The sequence below is a fragment of the Mesoplodon bidens genome (assembly GCF_964165515.1).
Source record: "Mesoplodon bidens genome assembly, chromosome: 18".
NCBI classification, from domain to species: Eukaryota; Metazoa; Chordata; class Mammalia; order Artiodactyla; family Ziphiidae; genus Mesoplodon; species Mesoplodon bidens.
In genome coordinates, this window is record NC_138175.1 from 1,848,299 (window position 1) to 1,866,935 (window position 18,637).

At 63.1% G+C, this 18,637-nt stretch overlaps 1 protein-coding gene across 2 annotated transcripts in view; it reads right to left on the reverse strand.

The window, feature by feature from the left end:
- ZFPM1 (zinc finger protein, FOG family member 1) overlaps positions 1–18,637 on the reverse strand; it is a 68,502-nt gene that overhangs the window by 10,408 nt on the left and 39,457 nt on the right. For both annotated transcript variants that reach the window (XM_081216428.1, XM_081216427.1), the window contains exon 4: positions 6,493–6,626. In XM_081216428.1, the coding sequence (XP_081072554.1) occupies positions 6,493–6,626 (134 nt within the window). The remainder of the gene's footprint in view (positions 1–6,492; positions 6,627–18,637) is intronic.

The window sequence follows — 18,637 nt, forward strand, 5'->3', positions numbered from 1 at the left end:
AAATGGGGCAGGCTGAGCCCACCATCACTGGCCTCCCTGCCTGCGCATGGACCCTAGGGGTGCAGGAGCCGGTGCCCCACGGCCCTGCCCAGTCTGGCCCTGTCCCTGCGGGGCGGCAACGTGCACTGTCCCGGGCAGCTGGACCCTGCTGTGTGATAGGGCTACAGCTCGCCCCCCTGCCCCATTATTTTCTCCCCCGAACCCCCAATTCCAAGCAGCCCTGGAACAGAAGCCCTTTTCTCTGGTGGTTGAAGGCACCGGGCCGAGGTCCTGGCCCTGCCCGTGGGCAGCGGGGTGTGAGCCTAAAACGATCAGAGATGTGTGTGCTGCTGGCCACCTCCCCTCCACAGGCGCCCCAGGCTCACTGCTGGGTCTGGGTCCAGCTCGCCCCAGACAGGCCGGGTGCGGTGTCTGCGAGAAGCTCGGCCCCGCCTTAGCCCTGGGGGTCGTCCTGCCCCTCCCTCCTGACTCCAGGCCGCCCCACCCAGCCCCGGGACAGCGGGCGGCCACTTTAAATTCTCTGGGTGCATCTGAGAACCCTCCTTGTTCCCCCAACAAAGAGGTCAGTGTCTGGGTTCTGTGCCCGCTGATAACCATCAGAAACCCTATCTCTACCGCATCCTCTGTGACAGCCGTATCTGAGGCTGTTCCCAAACTCGCCGTGCAGCACGTGAAGTAGCGTCGAGGGGAGGCGGGGGCCTGCAGAAAGCCTCCCCAGGGCACTGCGGGCAGGTTCGCGGGAGGTCGGGGCTGGGGTGGGCTCTGATCGGGGCCTGCACCCGTCTCTCTCTTTCAGCGTGTCCTGAGAAGCCCCCGCCTGCGTCCCACTCACCATCGCCAGAGGCAATGGCTTTCCGCCCTTGGCACCAGACGCTTCATGAGGTAAGAGGAGCGCGACACGGGCGGCTCAAGGCATGGCCCCATCTGGCAAAGAAAGACCCATAATGCACCATGCCTGGGCTGAGCGTCTTCCCTTGGGAATCACTCCCTATCACAGCCAGAGGAAGAGGGGCCTCGCCAGGAGGGCACCGGGCTCGGGCACTGCAGCCCCATCACCCCCCGGCCCGGGATCGTCCTGCTGTGAGTTTGGCTCTGCCGGGCAATGACCGCTGAGAACAGACTTTGGGGGGGCCCATCTGCGTGGGGTCAGCTGGCGGCTGGGCCTGGATGGTCCCACGTCAGCCTCACAGGCAGGGGCTTGCTGCTCAGACCTGCTGCCCTGTGTGCCATCCAGGGGGTACCTCCCAGCTCTCACTGATGTCACAGTGGCCTCGTGGCTAAAGTGGGTGAGCCCTGGGAGGACAGATGGATGGGCCGAGTGAGTGCGGGTCCACTTGTTCATCCATCCACCCATCCCTCCAACATCTATCCATTCACCATCTACCCATTTGTCCACCATCCGTTAATCCATCAACACATCCGCTGACTCACCTATCTATCCACCATCCACCCGTCCATCCACCATTCTTTATCCATGCACACATCCACTCACCCACCGGTCCATGCACCATCCAGCCATCCATCCACCTTCTGACCATCCATCTAGCATTCAACCTTCCATCTACCTGTCTGTCTGTCCATCCATCTACCCAACTATCCACCTGCTACTCGGCCATCTACCATCCACCTCTCCATCTATCACCCATTTATCCATCCACACATCCATCCTCCTACCATCCACACAGCAATCCACTCTCCATTTATCCATCCACATATCCACTCACCTGTCTCTGCCCATCGTTCTGCCTTCCACCCATCAGTCCACCGTCTACCTGTCCACCCATCCATCCACCGTCTACCTGTCCATCCATCCGCCCTCCCATTCATCCACTCACCCACCCATCCATCCACCATCAACACATCCACCCAACTATCCACCATCCACGTGTCCATCCACCTTCTACCTGTCCATCCACCATCCACATGTCCATTCACTTGTCTGTCCACCAACTGTCCATCCATCCACCATCAATTTATCCATCCAGTATCCACTCACCCTCCCACCCATCCATCCACTGTCTACCTGTTTATCCACCTTCTACCCATCCATCCAACATCCACTCATCTGTCCACCATCTATCTGTCCATGTATCCATCCAATATCCACTCACCCACCAATCCATCCACCCTTCCAACCACCTTCTACCTGTCTATCCACCATGCATTTATCCATCCACACATCCACTCACCCATCCATCCACCATCCATGTATCCATCCACTCACCCATCCATCCACTCACTACCCGTCCACCCACCATTTATCCATCCACCCGTCCACGCACCAGTCCATCCACCACCTACCTGTCCATCCACCATTTATCCATCCAACATCTACTCACTCACCCCTCCAACAACCATCTACCCGTCATCCACCAACCATCTACCCGTCATCCACCACGCCTGTCCATCCACATACACCCTTCCAACCACCCTCTACATCCACCGTCCATTATCCATTCAATATCCATGCAACCGATCCTCCACAACCATCCATCTGTCCATCTACCATCCCCTGCAATCCACCTTCCACCCATCCATTTACCATCCATCCATCTACCCATCTATCCACCATTCACCCATCCTTCCACCTTCTAATTGTCCATCAACCATCCACCTTCTACTCAACCGTCCATCTACCTGTCCATCTATCCATCCAACCATCTATCCTCCATCTATATCTACCATTCACCCATCCATCCATCTTCCACCCATCCATCTACCCGTCCATCCACCATCTTCCCGTCCATCCACACACCAACCTATCCATCCACTCGTCCATTCACCTCCATTTATCCGTCCACACATCCATGCACCCACCCACCATCCACATTTATCCATCCATACATCCACACACCCACCATCCATTCACCAATCCATCTACCCCTCCACATACAATCCATTTATCCATCTATACATCCACCCACCACCCATACATCCATCCTGAACATTTCTTCTGCATCTGAGTACAAGTTTTAGAACTGCTGTGCCTCCAAGCCCTGGGTTTCTGTGGTGGAACCACAGCTGGATCCTGGGGGACCTTGAGGTCCCACAGCAAGTTGGTGCCAGAACTAATTCTCGACTCCTGGCAGGCTCTGCGTGCTGTGTCCTTTCTGGGGTACCACCCCTGACGCCCAGTGTGTGCAGGGACTGTGAGGGGAGACTCCTTGCCTCCCCTCTGGCCTGCAAGCAGCCTGGGCCTGAGGAGACCAGTGGGAAAGGGTTGCCACACCCCAGCGTCACCCCTCTCCCACTTCCCTCTCCAAACAGCGGAAGACAAACTGCCTGGCGGGTGACAGGGCGATCAGGGGCGGGAGGTACACGGGGGAGAGAACAGGGCCCATCAGCTGAGCTCGATAAGGGGCCTGCTGAAATGTTAGCGAAAATATTTAGACAATAAATGAAGTATCGGAAAGGCACGCATATCTTTAAGAAATCAATCATCTTGTACGTGTGTCTGGACACTCGGCGCCAAGGCGGAGATAGTGCCTGCTGGGGAGATAAGGGTTAATCAAGGATTTAATTCTGCAGGAGATAAAGCTGCAGGGAAGAGCAGGCAGCTCCTTCCTCCCTGGGCCCCTCTGCAGAGCCTCAGAGGCCGGCTTCTCTGGCGCACTCCCTGGATTATCTCTCTGCCTGGAGAGGGTTTCCAACCTCATGCCAAGTCTTCCCCAGGCTGACCTGGGCCCAAGGAGGTGGGAGTCCCAGGGCTGGTGTGGGCATCTCCAGCCCCCCCAATCCCCATCCTGCAGGGGTCTCTGTGGTTAGGAAAATAGTGATTTCCCCTCTGCTATTTGGTCCTGGTGACTTTGGCAAGTTACCTAACCTCTTGGAGCCTCAGTTTCCTCATCTGGGAAATGGGAACAGCAGTACCCGCCTCATGGGGGGTGGAGAAAACGAGGGGCCGAGTATAAGGATGGGCGTACAGCAGTGTGTCTGGAACATGCACTTGGAACTGTCCATCTTGGAAGGGGTTGACTGTCCCCAAGGAGGGAGAGAGGTGCAGGCCCTGCTCAGGACACACTGAGCTTCCCAGTCCTCAGCCATCCCGCCTTTGTCCCATCACTGCTTACGGCTATTGTCTGAGAGTTTAGACATGAGAGTCACGGCGCTCCTATTAACTCCCCCCAACGGCCTACCCTCTCTTCTCAAGAGTCAACTGCTGCTTGTACACCTCCAGTGACGGGGAGCTCACTGCCTATAGGGACTGCTGTAAATACCACAGCCTTGGTCGCACAGTGGAGCCGAAATGTGGCTCCTTCCAAGGAGCTGAAATCCACACTGGAGCTCCCATTGCTTCCTCCCTGCTTGGGGCCACGGGGCAAGAGGGTCATCCCTCCCGCAGGGCTGTTGGCCATGCTGCCTGCCAAGCCACGCCCTGTGGTAAGCACTACGTGTGGATCACTGTTTAACCCGCCCGGCTGCCCTGGGAGGCCACCACGTCACAGAGGAGCTGCTGCCCTGCCCACCCTCTCCTCTGCAGGGGGGTTGCAGGGTCTGCAGGCTCGGGCCTCAAGGACCCTTCAGGGCTCCCCTGTGTTCCCCACTGAGGTCCCAAAGGCTGAGGAGACAGAAGCTCAGAGAGGTGGGGGGCACACGGCAAAATGGCCACAGGGTAGGAGACCCCAGGACCTGGACCCTGTGCCATGGGGATGGCCTGGCCTTGAAAGTGGGGGCCCTCGGTCCTGGGCCGCCTCCCACCCCCTCGCTGAGTGGCCTGGGTGAGCACCGCCCCTCTGAACCTGGCCATTCAGCTGGGAGGGGCAGCGTGGTCAGCCCAGGGGCCTCAGCTGAGACGTCTCCAATCTCCCGAGGCCCAGGCCCCAGCTCAGGTTCTGAGGCAGCGTGACCCACAGCCCAGGCTTCACTGCACACGGGAGTGGGTGGGGGCTGTGAGCAGCAGTCCGAGGGTTGCAGCTGGGGATCCTGCCCATGGCTCTCTACCAGCCCTGCTGCAGGCCAAGTTCCTGGGGCCCTGGTTTCCTTGGCAGAGAGACCGGGGCTCTGCTGGGTTGGAGCTCATCAGAGCTGTTAAGGCAGCATTTGGCCTCCAGGCGCAGGGCTGGGGGGAAGCCCCCCCCACAGCCCCGCCACTGCCACTGAAGGCCCACGAGGCCCAGCATCACAGGGCACCTGCCAGCTGTGTGTACCCTGGATCCAGCCACACCTGAGTGCCACATTAGGAATCAGAAGGGCCCAGGCCATGGCTGTGCCTGCACATTTGGGGCACCTGAGCCTGGGCTTGAGGGGACCAACCCAGGTGCTGCCCGGCCTCCCAGGCAAGCGTCACCATGGCTAGGAGGTGCTTCCTGAACTCTCATCAAGCACAGGCCCCTCCCCGTTCCCACACCGTATGTGCCCATTCCACTGCCCCACACTTGCTTCCCATACATCAACACCCTTTCTTAACCGAAACGTATTTTAAAATGAGCATTTGTACCCTTTGCAAGAGGACGCCACACCGACTTGCCAAAAACTGAGAGCAGCTCAGCAGCAGCCCTGAGACAAATGACAGCCCAGTGGTCATTAGCACGCGCTAGAGACGCTCAGGCAGCGCCCTCTTCCTGTCGTCCAGGGGCCCACAGGCACGGAAATGCAACAAATATCTCACCCTTGGTTGCAGCTGCCCCCAAGTATACAGAAAACCACCTCGCTTACCATGAGGGGTGGCTCCACCCGTGAAGCCCAGTGCAGGGGGGGCAGTCCCTGCCTGCTTCCCCAGCCACAGGCCAGGTCCAGTTCCACCACTTGGTTCCTTATTGCTTCCTTCCCTTGAAAGCCCTTCTCTTTCTCTGCCTCGCCAACTTCTACTCATTCATTAAGTGCCTGCTGAAAGAACTCCTCCTCCAGGCAGCCCTCCGTGTCACCCCGAGGTCCCACAGGCCCCGCGCATCACCTTCTCCAGGCAGCCCTCCCTGTGTCACCCGGAGGTCCCGCAGGCCCCGCATCACCTCCTCCAGGCAGCCCTCTCTGTGTCATCCCGAGGTTCCACAGGCTCCGTGCATCACCTCCTCCAGGCAGCCCTCCCTGTGTCACCCCGAGGTCCCGTAGGCCCCGCGTCACCTCCTCCAGGCAGCCCTCCCTATGTCACCCCGAGGTTCCGTAGGCCCCGCATCACCTCCTCCAGGCAGCCCTCCCTGTGTCACCCCGAGGTTCCATAGGCCCCGCATCACCGCCTCCAGGCAGCTCTCCCTGTGTCACCCCGAGGTCCCACAGGCCCCGCATCACCTCCTCCAGGCAGCCCTCTCTGTGTCATCCCGAGGTCCCACAGGCCCCGCGCATCACCTCCTCCAGGCAGCCCTCCCTGTGCTCCCAGGCAGTTAACTCCTCCCTGCTCCCAACACCTCATGGCTGCATCTCCTGACACGTTTCACGTGGAGTGGCAGTTGCTCCTGCACAGGAGTCTAGCCCGGGCCTGGCTCAGGGGGCTGAAGAGGCCTGTGCCCTGGGCCAGACACTGTCCTGGACACTGCGGCCGGGGTCAGGGCTCCTTACCGGTTCCACCTGCCCGGGGGACGAGGTTCTGGTCTGGATGCTCCCGTGGAATGGGCCCCAGGACAGGCCCTCGGCGAGGCTGCACCGAGCCCGCACGCACCTCTGTCCGTCCTGCAGCAGCAGCTTCAGCTCATCTGCGGGGAGAGATGTCAGAGGTGTGAGGAGGTCCAGGTCCCAGGTCCAGTCCGTCCTGCGGCACCCGCCCCCCCAGGAGCAGTTGGGGGGCTGAGGGCAGAAGCGGGAGGGTGGCTCTGGCCCAGGTTACGGGGATGGTGGCTGGTGCCGGGTCCTGGGGGCCAGGCCAGCCCCTGCAGTGAGACCTGTGCTGGGGGATGGCAGGCTGCAGAGATAGGACAGCAGGGGTGCCTGCAGCTGCATCTGAGCAGGTGGGCGCACCGCTCGGCGGGACCTTGGCTGCTGCGTTGGGACGCGTGTGCCTTGCACAGCCTAGGACGCACACACGGAGCCGGGTCACCCCTACTGCCTTACATGGGGGCAGGCACAGAGGTGAGGATGATGATGCCGATGAGACCACCTCCCATCCCCTCCACACGGTCCTCCCAGCCCCTTCCCATCAGCTTGAGCCCCAGAATCTGCAGAGCACGCCTGTGTGGGCAGCTATGAACTGCTGGGCCTTGGCTCCTGTCTCTGAGACAGGGACCCCGCACCTCCCACCCCCTGTGGTTGGGGTGAGGACTGAGCAAGCCAATCCTCTTAGCATCTCAGCACAGGGCCCGGCGGGGGGAGCCAGGCCTGGAGCCAAGTGTTCCTCCCCTCCCCCACGCACTGCCGGCCGAGGCCCTCGGCACAGCCAGACTGCGCTCGGGTAGCGCCCGCATCACTCCCCGCAGGACCCCCGCCTGCTCTCTGGAAAGGTCTGGACCCAACTCCTGCCAAGGCCCTTGGTCGGCGGCTGCCTGTCCGAGCAGCCTATCACCCGCCTGAGGGCTTAAGGCTCTCCGGCCGCGGCCACCTGTGCTGTGATCAGGGCCAAGCTCCCGGACTCTGCCAGCTTGCGTGGCCCAGCCTGTGGCTCCTGTGTCAGCTAGGGGAGTGGCACCTGCGGTCGGCCACCGGCAGGATTGGGTTCCGTTGACGTGGACAGACCGGCCTCTGCCAGGAGCCCCGCCACAGTCCTCCTCACGGGGAGGGAGCTTGGGGTCGCACGGGGTCGCACAGGGTCTGCAGGTGGGCTCCCAGGTTCAGCCCGGCCTCAGCGCATGACCCACGTGACCTTGTGGGGTGGGCTGGATGGTGGCCCGCAACCTGGGAATGTTCCCTTGTTTGGAAAAAGGGTCTTTGCAGATGTGACTGAGATCGGATCTCAAGGTGAGACCATCGGATTACCCGGTAGGCCCTACAGCCAATGACAAACGTCCTCATAAGAGACACACAGAAAAAAAGAGGCACAGGAAGAAGTCCCTTTGAAGACGGGGCGGGGACTGGTGGGACACAGCTAGGGGGACACTGCATCTGGAGCCTCTGAGGGAATGCGGCCCTGCCCGCGCCTTGATTCGGGACTTCCGGCTCCAGAGCTGTGAGAGGGTATTTTTCTGATGTTTCAAGGCACCAAGGCTGTGTGAATTTGCCCAGGCCGCCCTGGGAGACGCACACCTGGCACGTCACCTGCCATCTCGAGCCTTAGTGTCCTCACAGCCGAGGGGATGATGGTGGCCATGCCCTCACAGGGCGGTCTCGCCCCAGGCCACGCACCCTCTGCCCAGGAAGGCGGGGCCGCCTTGTGCCTCGGGTGCCACCTGGGCTGCCTGAGCCTACAGAGGCCTCACGTGGCCTGGCCTGGGCCCCGAGCAAGCGCTGCTGCATTGGCCCCGCTTCCTGGATCCCCGATCGGGCGGGCTGTGGCCTTAATGGGCCCGATTATCAGATAACTGCCAGCCTAATGGCACAGATAACGTGTAAATACACCAGGAGGCCCGGCTACAATGTTCTAACTGGGTCCTTGTCTTCCCCAGGGCAGATAAGATGGCAGGGGACCAGGACGTGGCCAGGAGGCGGTGCCCTTTATCGGCCCCGCGGTGAGGGGGACAGAGGCCGGCCATGTCACTCTGCAGCCCGCCCACAAGGGGCCATGTCCTCTACCTGTGCACCCAGGATGCCAGGGTCCCAGCCAGGACTCTGCCCATGGCGCCCCCCGTCCCCTGGGCCTGCAGGGTGCCAGCCGGCATGCGGTCACCCGTTCCTGCCCGAATCGCCCTATGATGTCGGCCCTCTCCTGGTCCCCACCACCCCCAGTACAGATGAGGAAACTGAGGCCCCGAGAGGCCACATAGCTGGCAGTGGGATGCCAGGATCTGAGCCCGGGCCGCTGCTGTCCTGGGTATATCTGGGTCTGTGGTACCCCGCCCAGCTGGCCCCAGGGTGTGGGCGTGTGGGGAGAGGCTGTCTAAAGGCAAGTTTGCTGGGCACTCACTTGTCCATCTAAATGGTCTGGCCAGCCATCCGACGGGTCCACGCTCTCCTTCTGAGGCTGGCGGGGAGCCCACCGTGGGCTGAGCTGTGTACCACCTGCCCCCTCAGGACGGTGGGGTCAAGGCGGAATAATCCTGCTTCCCAACACCATGGCCGGTGCCCGTCCAGACAGCCAGACCTGCGCTAAGCCTCATGGGGTCGGCCCACACTTGGCCTTCCAGAGCGGGGAGGCCCACACCCTCTCTGGACTTCAGTTTTGCTGCCGGGGCCACAGGCGAGCCAGGGACAGTGACCACGACTCCCTCTGTTGCCGTCACATATTTTCCTTTCAGTGTCCAGGGCCTGGCTTGTCAGGCCCGGGCCCCCCAGTAGGAGACAGTGCCGTCCATCTGAGGCCGGCGCCCACCTTCCTGGGGGGAGGAGGAGGGGGGATTCACTTCAGTCTTCCCCAGGGCGGGCCAAGTCCTACACAGACTCAGGGACACGGCGGGGTCGGAGGTGGCTGGCCCAGCTCACTCCGCGGGCGAGTGGGGGCGGGGTGTCAGGACCCCAGTCTACCCCGGCTCGCTGCACCAGGGGGGTCCTGAGGCCCCTCTCTCAGGGCCCTGGCCCTAGCTCACCCCCAGTCCTGGTGGCCCCCCAGAGGAAGGCGCGGACCCAGTGAGCCCCCGCCCCCGCTCACGCTGCCCCACAGACAAACTGCCGCGGCCCCTAATCGCGCCCCAGAGCTGGCGGCCCCAGCTCCCAGATAACGGCGTGGCTGGTGCTTCCCGTGGCAGCTACTCCATCTCCTGGGTATCACGCACCACCAGAGGGAGGACGGCTCCTGATAAAGGCGGCCGTTCTGCAGGACGGGGCAGAGCCCACCACTCAGGGCTTGCTGGGGGATGGCCGAGGCCCGGGAAAGGCAGGGAGGCCAGGGATCTGAGGGATGTGGGCTAAGGATCGGGCAGTGGTCGCCATTGGAAGCCCCCTCCCTGGTCCAGGGGAGGCCATCTCTGAGAGGCTGGGCATTAGAAAGGGTACCCCATGTGGGTGGATGCAGGGCCATAGCAGATGCCTGGCTCCCTTATGGGAACATGGCTGGATCTCAGCCCCGGCTCATTCAGTGCCCTTGTGCAGTGCACAACCTGTGCAGCTGTCCATGGTGGCCCTGGTGATGTTCAACATCCATCCACTCAGATAACCTATTTCCAGCTCCCAGTTCCTGCCCAACCCCTTGCACAGTCAAGCAGGTGTTAAAGCCCAGTTAGCACCTATCAGAGACCCTCTCCCAATGAGAAATAAAACTGTATGCCAAAGAACGGGGGTCAGGAGAGTCAAGGCCACCTACTCCTCGCAGACTGGGTACCTGGTGAGGGCTCAGTTCAAGGTTGAGAGTGAATGAAAGTATGAATGAGTGAGGAAGGGGCTGGGGGCAGGAGATGCTGAGCTGGGGATGGGAGCTGGCTGGGAGAGCGACAGACAGGAAGACACAGCTATTTTTAAACAGCCTCTGAAAGAGCTGGAGGATCTAGACAGTGGTGGCCAGTGGTCAGCTCCCAACCACACTGACAGGAAACTTGGGGCCCAGGGAGGCCCAGGAGTGCTCAAGCCACACTGTGAGCCCGGGCCAGAGGTGGGGCCAGAACCCAGTCTCTGGACTCACAAAACCCCACGCGGGTACCTGGGGCAGAGCTGAGGGAGGCATGGCCTCTGCCCTCAGGGCTCCCAGGAAACATGGGTGGTGGCAGCTCCAATGGTGGGCCAGTCCGGGTGGGCTTCCAGGGGGAGATGTCCTCTGCCCTGGCAGCCTCCTGTGACCCACGTCTCTTGTTTTCTCCTCCCAGCTCCAGAGCAGGGCACAGAGGACTCCAGCTCCGGTGAGGTCCTGGCCGAGTCCTCCCTGACCTCTGTAGCATGGCCTCCGTCCCCACAGCTGGACAGCAGGGGTGATGCCATTTGCCCCGGGAACTCCCAGTCCTAACACAATTCCTGGCTTCTGTTTATCAAGCTTTAGTCAAGCGCTTGGCAAAATTCACAGGGATTCCTCCCAGCGTACAGAGGGAGGGACTGAGGCTCAGAGAGGTTAAGCAACTGGCCCAAGGTACACAGCTGGCAGGTAGGATTTGAACCAGAGCCCCAGCATGCTCATGGCCAGGGCCTTGACACCCTTTTCTGGGTCTTTCTAGTCACAGGCAGGAGGCGACAGAGAAGAGGACGGGGAGAGGCTGCTGCAGGGGAGGTGAGGGGTGGCAGGCGAGCCCCCGCTCTCCCGTTGCAGGGCTGACTCTCCCTGCTCCGCCCTGACTTTCCCCATCCGCAGCCTGGTCTCCTCTGGAGGAGGGGGCAAGCCCTGCGCTGCCTGGGTGACCTCCCCACGGGGGTCGGGCCATCACTACAGGCACAGCGTCGGGACAAAGCCTAATTTATTCTGTCATACAACCCCACACACGTTATTTCCAGAGCAAATATGCCGCGCTGGGATTCAATTTCACCCCCAAGCATCTGTGAGGATCCAGATGAGAAAATTCAGCCCCTGCATATTTATGTGATTTAAACACCTGTTTAGGTCTTAAAACCCTCCGATGGCGTCCCGAGGGGCCAGGGGAAGGAGGCAAGACCGGGCATCGCCGCCCCAGGCCAGGCTCAGGACCCCATCCTGGGAGCCCAGCAGATGGGGTGGCGGCTGGGAGAAATGGGGTCTGCAGTCAACAAGCGGGCTGAGTCCTGCCTCTGCCCGGCTCTCCCTGAGCCTCGGTTCACCTGCTGGGCTGGCGGCTGGAGAGTCGAGACAGCCTGTCGGTCGGCGCGGCTGGCCCCGCGCTTCCTCTCCCCCGGCGCCCGGGTGTCCCGAGGCCTACGGCCCCGCCAGGGCTGCACGGAGCTGCCCTCAGACTTGGCTCTGCCCTACGCCCTGCAGCCCTTGGCGCCCTCCTTCAACAACAGCCAGAGAGCTCGAGAGACCTGCTCCAGGCTGCGCAGCAAGGGCCGCAGTCACCCCACCAGACCTGAGCTCCTTTCTGACAGAGAATCTAGAGCTCCAACCCGGACCATCTGACTCCCACCACGCCCAGCCACCCTAGGCCCCAGGTTCACCGAGCCATGGCCCCGCGGGCGGGCTGGCAGCGCTGACCGGGTAGCCCTGCTGTTTGCAGGAGTGTTGGTGAGCTCAGGGAGGCCGCCTGCGCCCTGCTGGCTGGCCCCTCCTTCCAGGGGCCAGGCTCTGTGCTAATGGCCATTGGCCTCCGGGGTACAAAGGCCAGCCGCCTGGCAGCCCCCACCCTGGACAGTGGGCTCTGGGATCGGCGTGTGGGCGCCCACCCTAGGGTCACTGCCAGCACCCACTTATCTAATCGGCCTCATCGATCCCGCCCGGCCCCACCCTGCGGCTCCCTGGGGCCAGCTGGCCCTGGCTTTGTCGGGAGTGGCCCTATCTCAGGATCACGCTGTTTGCCTTTGATAAAAGTCACAAAAAAGGGAGAGAAAAAGGAGAGAGGGAGAGAAAACCCCAGGGGTGAGCAGGCCCCGCCCCGGCAGGGTTCTAGAAGCCTCCAAGGGCCTGGGCCCACAGCAGGGCGGGCTGGGAGGCTGTGGGCCCCAAGGGGTTCCACCAACGTGGAACCAGGCCCAGAGAGGGCGGGCACCTCACTCAAGGTCACACAGCAGACCAGGCAGTGGGGTCAGTGGGGGTCTGCGGGGCGGGGCGAGCCGCCTCGCTGTCCCCTTGGCCTGCTTACTCGTTTGCTGGCTCAGCCCCTCCCACTGCAGATGCAGCTCACCGGGCCCCCCACGGTCCGGAACCGAGGGTGGTGGGCCCTGCCCATGGTCACCAGCTCTCAAGTCCAGCCGTTTTCCTGCCCCCAACTTGACCCTCCTGACTGGGTGGCAGCTGAGGCCCTAGGAAGACACAGAGATAAGGGGACAGTGGGTGGAGGTGGTGTCTGTCCTGCAGCTCTCAGCAACAGGGCTGTCCCTGCCTTTCTGGGACTGAGATGCCTGGCGGGGGGAGGGAGCTCCTAGTAACCCAGCTGCCAGGGGATAAGGCCTGACCCCCGTCAGCCCCGAGGCTCCAGGACCTGGGTCAGTACCAGGGCGTGTCCCTTCCTGCCCATGGCTTCCTCTTGTGTGAAGTGGGGGATGAGAGTGCCCACCTCCCAGGTCGTTGCAAGGTCACATGACACAACAGGTGCAGGGCCCGGCAGGGTGGGTGCTCGGTGACCACGGGAAGTTGGCAGGGGGCCAGCTGGGCTGAGCTGCAGTCCCTGCACAACCCTGGCCAGGCTCTCAGCCCCTCTGGGCCTGGGGGGACCCATCCCCAAAACAGACGACACGAGTGGCTGCTCTCAGCAGTGATGGGGCTTCCTGCAGCCCAGGTGCGGTGCCGCGTGACCACCGTGCTTGCCTCCATGGCAAGTGCCGTGGCAGCGGGACACAGCTGCAGCCACCAGCAGCCGCCTGCCTGGTGTCCCAGCCCCGGTACGCTGTGGGGTTTGCTGCCCACGGCGGGGGCAGAGCCCTAATCACGTGGCTACACCGAACAGGGCTCCCGGGCAGGCACAGGAGACCACCTCCTGGGTGGTATGAGAGGTGAGAGCCCGACTATGTGGGGTGGGCACCACCGAGGCTGTGGGGGCCCGTCTGGACACTCAAGGCCCGGGGCTGCTCACCCTCCTTTCTGCTCTGTGGTCATGGAGCCTCTGGGCTGGGAGGGGAGGGTTCGTCTCCGTGGATAACGAGGCCCTGCTCGCGTGTGACCCTCCCGTGATCCGGCGGGAGGGGGCAAATGGGGCCTGGAGAGAAACGGCCAGTGGACAGCAAATTCCCATGAGCTCCTCGGAACACCCCCATTTCTGGGCTCCACCCTGTTGGCCCATTTCTGATTCCTGTTTACAGATGGGGCAACAAGGCCCCGAGGAGGGGGGACTGGGGACAGGTGAGGAGGGAGACCTGGGCCCTGGGGCATGGGGAGGGCTGTGGGACTGTGCATGGTGGGCAGCCAGCTGCTCTGCAGGAGGCCCGCACACCCGCCGGAGCTGTGCAGCTTCTCCCATCTGGGCTGGTTTCCCAGGCCCAGGCCGTGGCGAGACTCCCACCCTGGTTGCTGACAGGCTTTTCTCTGAGCTGTCCCGCCTTTCAGGGCAGGAAGAAGGCAGACAGGCCCATGCAGCCTGGGGCTCCAGGACCAGGAGACCCAGGGCCATGGGGCACTGGCCTGTCCCCTGGGGATCAGGCCACACTTGAATGCCACATCAGGAAACAAAAAGGGGTGGAGCTTGATCCTAACCCTGGGTGTCACCAGTGACCACGGCGCCTTTGGAAAGACTCAGGCTCTCATCTGTGACTCATGGGGACAAAGTGTCAAGGGAACATGGTTAAAAAAGCTTGGTGTAAAAATGGGTGCGGTCCGTTTCTTCTGCTCTCTTCTAGTTGAGGAAAGTAATTGGCGAGGTCAAGGGATTCTCTGAGGTCACATGGCCAGCAAGTAGCACAGGAGAGTGAAGCCCAGACCCCTCTGGCCCCAAAGCCACTACCCCAGTGCAGGCGGTGTGCCCTCACGCACAGTAAATCTGGCACATCAAGGGGCCGGGTGCTCCGGACCCCAAGCACAATCCTATCCCCATTTCACAGGTGGCAGCAACAGAGCTGAGCGGGGCAGGAAACACTCCCGACGCCAGCCCTGCGCACAGGCCCGGCCCCAGGACCCCGACCGCACGGCAGGCAGCACAGCCTAGATGGGAGGCACAAGCTGACGTGCGCCCTCCAGGGAAGACGGGCGGCGGGAGCCGCGGGCGCACGTGAGGGCTGGCTCAGGAGCAAAGCCACTTGAGCGGCTAGTCCTCCAAGCGCTCTCCGGGGCTGGAAGAGGGTTTCCACCAGCCTGGGCATCCCCACAGAGCCCCTCGGAGGGCCCGGACCCTGGCAGGAGGGACCGGAATTGGGAGAGGAAGCTGGAGGGGCCGGGGGGCTATGAGTTGAGGGCACACATGAAAATGGGAACTGGCTGTCGCAGGTTAAATACCAGATGTCACATATGGCCTGGGATCTCTGGCCTCGTGGGGGGAAGCGGACACCATGGCCGAGCCAGGCTCTGGTTCCCGCAGGGCCACGACCTGCTGGAGCCCAGCGCCGGCCGCTGCCCTCGGACAGTGAACACCTCTCCCTAAGATGCTGCCCCAGCCCGCGCCCGTCCTGTGGCCAAGCTCCCCGCATCACTGTTGTGTTGTTTATGTTCCTGAGGGCCCGGCTCTGGAGCTGTGACCGTGACCAAGACGGATGGATGGACGCCCATTTCCCTGATGGGGAACGTCAGAGGAGAGGACGTTCCTGGGAGCTGCCCCCAGCGGCCCCTGGATGTCCCTGGTCCTACCACTGCCTGGGGAAGTCTCACGCCTCTCCGCTGGCCCTGGTGCCCTCTGCCAGCACCCAGCCCCCTGAGTTCTGGGCCGGGCAGGCTGTGCAGAGCCTGAGCCTGCCTGGACGGGGTGGCTTTCTCATTCCAGGCCAGAGGTTTTCAAAGGGCTTCGAGCCCAGAACGTCCTTCCTAAGAAGTTGCCCACAGACCCTGCACTCACAGTGGCCGGTGGCAGGGGCTGGACTGGAGAGGGTTCCAGAGCTCAGCCCCGAGAGAGCCTCTCAAGGCCCTCCCTCGGGGTGGGACACACCTGACCCCCACACCTGCTGCCCGTCAGCCTCCCCTCTCCTGACAGGCTCTGCCCGGTGGCTGCGTCACACGGGGCAGCCTGAGCGTGGGGTGGAGCCGGCAGGCAGGCGAGGTTCCTGGAGCTGACGGCAGAGGGGGCTGGCAGGGCGGCACTGCGGCCGGTCCAACGTGGGCCAATGGGAGCCAGGCACGGTGCCTGTCACAGGGCCCGGGCTGGGGAGGGCCCTCCGGGGGCACGCCCTGGCTGGACCTGTGTTCCCGAGTCCCCTCACGCGTGCACTGGGGGCGACGCCATCGGCTGCCGGCCCCTCCGCACCTCTGCCGGCCCCTCCGCACCTCTGCCGGCCCCTCCCCCTCTGCCGGCCCCTCCCCACCTCTGCCGGCCCCTCCCCACTCTGCCGGCCCCTCCCCCTCTGCCGGCCCCTCCCCCTCTGCCGGCCCCTCCGCACCTCTGCCGGCCCCTCCGCACCTCTGCCGGCCCCTCCCCCTCTGCCGGCCCCTCCCCACCTCTGCCGGCCCCTCCCCCTCTGCCGGCCCCTCCCCGCCCCTCCCGGCTCGCTGTGCCCTGAGCTGCTACCACGTCCAGCACCATGGGGCCCACATGCATGGGGCCCACGCGTGTAGTCTACTGACTCCCAGTCCCTCCGCTAGAATGTCAGCCCCTTGGGCCAGGGTCACTGTCAGCTGGCTGTGTCCTAAGAGCGCCTGGGCCCAGTGGACCCCCGTGAGCACCTGAGTCTGGAGGACAGTGGCCAGAGGCGGAACTGGGGCTGGACGCCCGGGCCCTGCTGACGAGCCACAGGCCTGGGAGAAGGGGCATCTGGTCCTGCTGGGCTGGGCAGGGGGCGGGCGGGGGCAGTCCTCCTCCTCCCTGCTCTCACCTCCCCTGACCCCGGGATGCAGAGAGGCCCAGAGCCTCACCTCGGGCTCCAGCTTCCCATCTGCAAAGAGCTGGCATGGGGGGTGGGTGAGGAGGAGGACATGCTGCCCCCTGGGCCTGGAGTCTACTGTGGATCGGCCCCACCAGCCAGCTGGGTGATGGCCGGGCAGGGCGGGTGGCCCCCCAGGTCCTGGAGCCCTGGCCCTGCCCAGCCCCCCTCCGCCCCCGGCCAGCTGGTGCCGTGAACTTCTCCTCCTATCACTGGGACATCGCTGGGGATTATTGATTTTTTGACACAGAACAACAGCCTGTCTTTATCGGGCTGAACCCTGGCCCCAGCTAATGGTGGAGCTGGGACCGCCTGGGGATAGCCAGCGGTGCAGCATGGGGCCCAGCCCCACAGCAGGCTTCTGACGGCCCCTTCACCATCCCCACCCGGGTCAGAGCCTTGCCCCCTGTCCCATGGAGCCTGAGCACCACGGCTCCCCGGGTGCCTCAAAATGGGAGGCCTTGAGGTCTCTCCAGCCTTCTCAAACAGCTTAAAAAACAAAAAGCGCCCTGGGTCTCTGGGCCTTAGCCTTCCCACCTGTGAAGTGGGCGGAGGGCCCCACCAGCCCCTGGCCCTTTGGGTCTTGGGAGACCCTGTGGACTGAGAACAGGGATGGGTGGGGGCCCCTGGCTCTCCCCAGCCCAGCCTGGTCCTGGAGGGTGGGCTGGAAGCAGGACCGGTGAGATAAGGTAAAGAAAACACCTCCTGTGCAAGTAGCTTATCAGGCTCCTATCAGCCTGGGCCTCCGGCCCCTGCCCTGTTTTTCCAGGAGCCACCAGAGGGCCCTTCCTTCCGGTCAGCCTCCAGCTCACCGCCTCTCAGCTGGCCCTGCCGGCCCACCCTGCTGCTCCTTATGTCCCTGGGCCCCACCCTCCTGTCCCTCGGAGCCCTGTCTCTCTGCTGCAAATGGGCAGGAGGGGTGGGCATGAGGGCAAGCGAGGGTCTGGGCGGAGACCGGGTGGTCAAGGGGGTAAAGGGAGGGTGCCCCGCCCTGCCGCTGCCAGGACCTCGGCGCTGCCCCCAGCCTCGGGCCAGTCCCGTCCTACCCCCGCCCAAGGGGCAGCAGCGGGCACTGAGGTTGGCCAACACCATCGAGAATGTCCTGACACTGCACCACCCCGCAGGGCCGGCCCTTTAAGGAATAAGAAGCTCCTTCTAGAGAAGGTGATGGGCCCTGAACTCCTGCGGATCCTTTATGAGCACCCTGGCTGCTCCGCCCACAAAGGAGGCTGAGCCCGGGGAGGGCTATGTCTTGCCCAAGGTGCCACGGCTCTAACTGGCACACTGGGCCCCAGGGCCCCCGAGGATGGCCAGCACGAGGCCCGTCCCTGGGAACTGCTAAAGCCCCTCTCGTAAGCCCTGCGTGCTCACTGCAGCCTGTGGAACCAGCAGACGCCAGCTCTCAGGGCACGGATGACTCAGTCCTCAAATCACCACATGCCCTAAGGGGTGGTTATTCTCCCCCTTCACAGAAGAGAAGACCGAGGGCCAGAGGGGACCTGGCCACACAGTGCGATGGGGTGACTGAGTTCAAGCCCAGGCCCCCGACCCCTGTCCAGTGCTCCGTCCTTCTTCCTGCCCCTCCAGGGGGAGACAGGGAGGAATAATGCTTGGGCAGGGGCAGGGGCCCGGGAACAGGAGGTTGCGGGCCCAGGCTGGTCCCCACCCCAGACACAGCTCCGTCCCACCCAGGAGCCCCCAGGGCTCCCCCACTGGGCCCTCGATCGATCGGGCACTGTGCCGCCACAGCCAGGCGCCACTGGGGTCTCAGCCTCAGGACCGGTGCTCTCTCTCACCCGCCAAGGTGACAGCTCCTGCCCTCTGAGACCCAGCAAGGTCCCGGGCCTTCAGGGGCCAGGGCGGCAGAACTTTGGCTGAACTAGCAAAAGGGCCCAGGAGCCAGGGACAGCAGTGGGGCTGCAGCAGCAGCAGCAGCCCCAGATCTGGGCGTTCGTGGGGAGACGCACGCACGGGCACAGCAGCACGGGCATCTGCGTGCAAGTCGCTTCCGTTAGAATCATGTCTCCCCTTTCTTGGAGAAAGTCTGCCGACCAGAGCAGAAATAAAAAAATAAATGGCTGCTATCTTCCACACGGCTGTGATCACTATCCTCACCACCCTACGCCTGTCAGCGCTGAGATTA